Source organism: Carya illinoinensis, chromosome 14, assembly GCF_018687715.1.
Source record: "Carya illinoinensis cultivar Pawnee chromosome 14, C.illinoinensisPawnee_v1, whole genome shotgun sequence".
Classification (NCBI taxonomy): domain Eukaryota; kingdom Viridiplantae; phylum Streptophyta; class Magnoliopsida; order Fagales; family Juglandaceae; genus Carya; species Carya illinoinensis.
In genome coordinates, this window is record NC_056765.1 from 17,235,823 (window position 1) to 17,240,893 (window position 5,071).

Below are 5,071 nucleotides of genomic sequence, written 5' to 3' on the forward strand. Positions count from 1 at the left end.
GAGGCAAACAATGCGTGGTTTAAGAGCACTTGGCACAATGCATGGAGAGGCTACACTACTGTCATTAGAAGGTATTGCTGTAGAATGTTGAACGAAAATATTGACAGGATCACAGGGAAAATACTGGCCGTAGAGTCAAAAGAAATGCTACTTAGTAGATTGTATTGTAATGATCTTTCGTGCTAAATAAAAGCATGCATTTATCAGATAGGTAATTAGAGAGTGCAAAACAAAGAGAGCACGTTGGTTTTCAGGCACAAGAGTACAACAGGCGTGACTTCAAACTGCACTGTACTGTAGACTTAAAAATTTACGCAGAACTAATGTGCTGGAGATTCATAGGAATCCGAAAATAAGTGATGTACAACCACAAAAAACCAGACGAAACTAATCCGGAAAATTTTCACCAAATCTTTGAAGCTTGAAGAAAAGAAAAAGGGCTAAATCTGTGACTTGTATGTAAAAACTAGGTAAACAAAAATGTTCCCTACTCTTGTGAAGAGGTAGTGGCTTCTTTCAAACATGACCTCATGATGTTTGCAAGCTTTGAGCAAGCGTCTAGACATAGCTGCATCCCCTGCTTCAAAAGCAATATCAGTTCATTAAGCCCTATGCAATATTTGACTTTATACTAGGCAAATGGCGTGTATCGGCATTTACCCATTAATAGTCGACTATTCTACGGATCCATGAATAATTATACAGTCAAGGGATCAAGCAATTTTGTCAAAACTACTTGGACAACGTATAAGTTCAAATTTCACTTCATACTAGCTAGGAGACCAAAGAAAGGGGGTTGTTTTAACTTAAGCCATTAATCATAGAACCTTCCACCACTGAACCCTAAATGCATACAAAATTGACTGCAAACATTTGGCTCGGGTCATTACATTGTTCCATACAGCAGAAACTCTACTAGAAGAGGATAGGACTAATAAGCATCGTATAACTTGCAAAAGATCATTCCAGTTGATTGACATACCTCATTAATTTTTGGGGTTGACCATTCCCCTGTAATTGTAAGCTGAGTAACCTCATATCGAGAAGGCATGCATGTAATCATTAAACTTCCATCTTGATAGCTTTCTTCTTCCAAAATAGGATCAATGACAAGGTTCTTACCCAGGCAAGACTAGGCACCAAAAATTAAACACTATGGCGTGAATATTCGATAAAAAGAGACTGAACTTATTATATAGTGATGCGGGGTTTCCCCTGAATACTGTTTAGCAAATAAACAGAGATTTTTTTTTTCTATACCAGTAAGAAGATATTTTATTGATATTGAAATAGGCAGATTTGGAGCAAAAACACAAAGATAGGAAGTATATTTGTAGTTGAGATGACAAAGTTAGAGAAGTGATGAAAACAATAGATGACATGTGTCACTACTAGCCAAATAAGGAAATATAAAAGAAATAATCAAACGAAACTATAGGTAAAATAAATCTTTAAAAGCATAGACTGCCAGATGCTTCTATGCCTATGATTTTTATACCATGCTCAACTAGCAGTAAAAATATAGGCAAGTGTCTTGCTGGGATGCCTACCAAAGAAACAGAGGTAACAAGGTCATACATCAAGATCCCAGCATCTGCTAGGGCAAGACTTGCACATGATATCACGACAGGAAGATCACCTGCAGATAACATATGTAAAGCTTACAAAGAACTCAATATCTTATTCGAAACTAAGTTGCTCAAACAATAACAGTTCTCCAGCATGGGTATTTATCCACACACACCCTCATATACCACTCTAAAGGCCATTTTATATATCATTTCTTATATTTCTAAAAAGTGTCTTATTTCTCTTTAAAAAAAGGTCACTTCTTAGTTTTTCATCATTGAAAATAAATCACGATAGTACTTTCTTAGAAATTAGACCATGATAAGGAACGAGAAATGATTTGTACAAATCCTAAATAGACTAGCCCCCCACAGTCTATTTGTAAAAAAGTGGATCCCATCATGAAAAAGTGTGAAAAAAAAAAATTCTTTTCTTTTTTAGTGGGACCCACATTTTTACAAAAGGCCTGTGTCGGGCTTATCTAATCTGGGGTTGTACCTAGTATTACTCTAATTTCATCCCAATCACACAGCCATAATATTGCCAATAAATGTGTACCAAAAGAGAGCCAAGACAATAAAGATACTATACGGAACCACGAACGATAAAACTGCTCCCAAAATGCTTATCTGCAGCTTTGTTTGTACCAGAACTGAGGATTTGCTCCAAGGTGAGATATTATGAGTGGAAGCTTTGATTGATTATCAAGCACTGTTTCATTCATTATATAAGTTTGCCACTCGTAATCAAAAGCGTGATACACATGATTGACATCAATTTTTGTTTCTTGACAATAACTTCTATCGCCGTCATTAATATTGTAAGTTTTAATTCATAACTTCATACTTACTGCCGCCAGATTCCAGCACCAATGCAAAAACATCTACAGTTGTCTTGGGGAAAGTTTCCAGAATTATAGCACCCTCCAAAGCTTTATGAAGCATTGAAGAAAATTCCTTGCGGTCTGATCCCTAGTGGAAGGGAGTTAAACTTAATCTAATGTTTGAAAATGAAGTAGAGTACCATTAAGTTGACATAGTAAGATCCTACATACCTGTGCACGGACAGGGGTGGCAAAAGTTGTATAGCTGACATTACAATTTAGCCGTCCAATATCACTGTACATCATTGCCTTTTTACTTTCCCTTGGCCCAAATCTGAACCAACCAAGACCCGGTCAAATGTTAAACAAGGTTACTTGCACCTAGCTAGAATGTACTACAAAAAATTAAAAAACGAAAAAGTTAATAACAGCAAAAGTATAATAGTTAGAAAAGACTTAGAAATAAAAACTAAAGACAACTAGAAATGGATTCATTTAAGAATACAGTTTTAAAGAAAGCAGGCTACCAAGGTAAACATCATAATTTGAGGTTAAAGATATACTCACACAGACACAATAACCTTGGTATTTCCAAACTCTGCATAAGCAGATCCGGAAGCAGCAGTGACAGCACCGGTCCTAAAAACTGCGAACCACCAACAACTTGTTATACAATCTGTGTGAGTCAAAACTTAACAATAAAAGGACAATGAAAGAATACAATGAAAATGAGGTCCAAATTTCTGTGAGTTTCAATTTTTCTGAATTTTTACATGCATTGAAATTCCAAAACAAATTATGCCAGATCTCAATTAGTTGGCAGCATAATTATGTATAGTTAATAATAGAACGAGAATATCTGTTTATATTAGAAAAACATTTCTTAGAGGAAACAATTATATTATTCAACACCCACAACAATTTAACACAGAAAGATCTCATCTATCCACGAGAAGAAGCTCTCCATAAACAGTTTATACTAGTTTCGTCACATACTGTTTGTCTACCACCAAAAGAAATCCTAACATTTTTAAAAAACATAAATTATTACATCATCACTCAAGTAAATGATATAAGTTTGTGGGTCTATACTCCCTAAAAACTCGAGAAAACTCAACAAAAGGACTTAAACCATTTTATTATTAATAAAACAAGGGCATACTAGACAATATTTTTTATGATGAGGAATCCTAGAGACCGTGCAAATGCAACATCTATTTTACCCGGTTAAACCCTGAAGCCGTGTAACGCGTCCCCATAACATGGATCAAGTAAATCATCGGCTTTTCACTAATGGGGCATGGCACCTAGGTATTGTTTTCACCCAAGGGTTTGAACTTTGGAACTAGAGGGAGCATACCACTACCAAGGTTCTTGCTACTTGAACTTATCAAAAAAAGGTTCTTGCTACTTGAGCCAACCCCTAGGGGTTTACTAGATATTGGGAAATCCTAAAATGGAATAGTTGTGAACCATTATCAGACTGAGGTTGTATATTATTAAAATAATGTATTTTTATAAGTATTTTATTAATACCAGAAAAATGTTGTTTCTGGGTATATGGGAAGATTACTAGAAATCCACCTAAACATAAAAAGGAAGCCATGCTAGGAAATCGAGAAAAGTAGAAACAGAAAAGGAACACAAATTTGGACCACTTCATGAAGTCTTCAAGTGCTCATTTGTTCCTCTCCAATACACCAAAGAAAACATGAATGAGTCATCTTCCACAAGATTGTGCACAGGTGGCCACCAAAATTGTGCACAGGTGGCCACCAAAATGCCCTTTACAACATGCTAATAGATCTACTGCATGAGTGGGCATAACCCAGACTACCCCAAAAGGCCAAAGACCATATTCCAAAAAGCACTGACAACCTCATAATGCAACAGAAGTTGATTCACTGTTTTCCCATCCTTCTCGCACATAGAGCACCAATTTATGACCATGTCAACCAGAGTAAGGGCGGGTGTAGCTTGGGTGATGCAAAGAAGGGTGATCAACCTCTTAGCTTCATGGAGAGGTCTCCAAGGCACTTCTCAAATTGCCGCATTTGGAAAATGGTTCCGATCTGCCTATGGACGGAGAGGAACTGGCGAAGATTTGAAGGTCAAGAATGGTCATTGGATGAACCTAGAACCTTCTTTTTTGACACCTTGTTCCAATGGTCGATTGTAATAGATTTTAATGGCATGAACATCCATAAATTTCTTGTATCACTAGAACATCACTCATAGGCATTGCTCTTGTATATGACCCGTGTACTTGAGCTTTTGCCTTTTCCTACAATCCATAAAATCTTATTTACCGATGAAAAAGAAAGTAAGACTCTTCCTTAAGGCCACTGTCCAAGTGAAGAAATTTATTCTAGGGGGGGCCTTATTCCTCCCAATAAGCTTCCAAGGGAAAAGATTCCTATCTTGACACACAAAACATCATAAACAGTCTCTACTATGAAGATTCCTATTGTGGATGGCAATCATACCATTTTATCTCATCCATTACATCCTACTCAACATTAGTACAGCTGGTCAAGGAACGATGTGAAGAGACTCCTATCTAATCACACATAATAATTCCCCCCAACCTCTCTCTCTCTCTCTCTCTCTCTCTCTCTCTCTCTCTCTCTCTCTCTCTCTCTCTCTCTCTCTCTCTCTCTCTCTCTCTCTCTCTCTCTC

At 36.8% G+C, this 5,071-nt stretch overlaps 1 protein-coding gene across 1 annotated transcript in view; it reads right to left on the reverse strand.

Moving 5' to 3' along the window:
• Positions 1-215: 215 nt before the first annotated feature.
• LOC122294462 (exosome complex component RRP41-like) overlaps positions 216-5,071 on the reverse strand; it is an 18,110-nt gene continuing 13,254 nt past the window's right edge. The window contains exons 2-7 of the mRNA XM_043103218.1: positions 2,960-3,038; positions 2,624-2,726; positions 2,420-2,540; positions 1,551-1,639; positions 983-1,132; positions 216-577 (exon numbers count right to left, since the gene is read on the reverse strand). Of these exons, the coding sequence (XP_042959152.1) occupies positions 488-577; positions 983-1,132; positions 1,551-1,639; positions 2,420-2,540; positions 2,624-2,726; positions 2,960-3,038 (632 nt within the window). The 3' untranslated portion in view covers positions 216-487. The remainder of the gene's footprint in view (positions 578-982; positions 1,133-1,550; positions 1,640-2,419; positions 2,541-2,623; positions 2,727-2,959; positions 3,039-5,071) is intronic.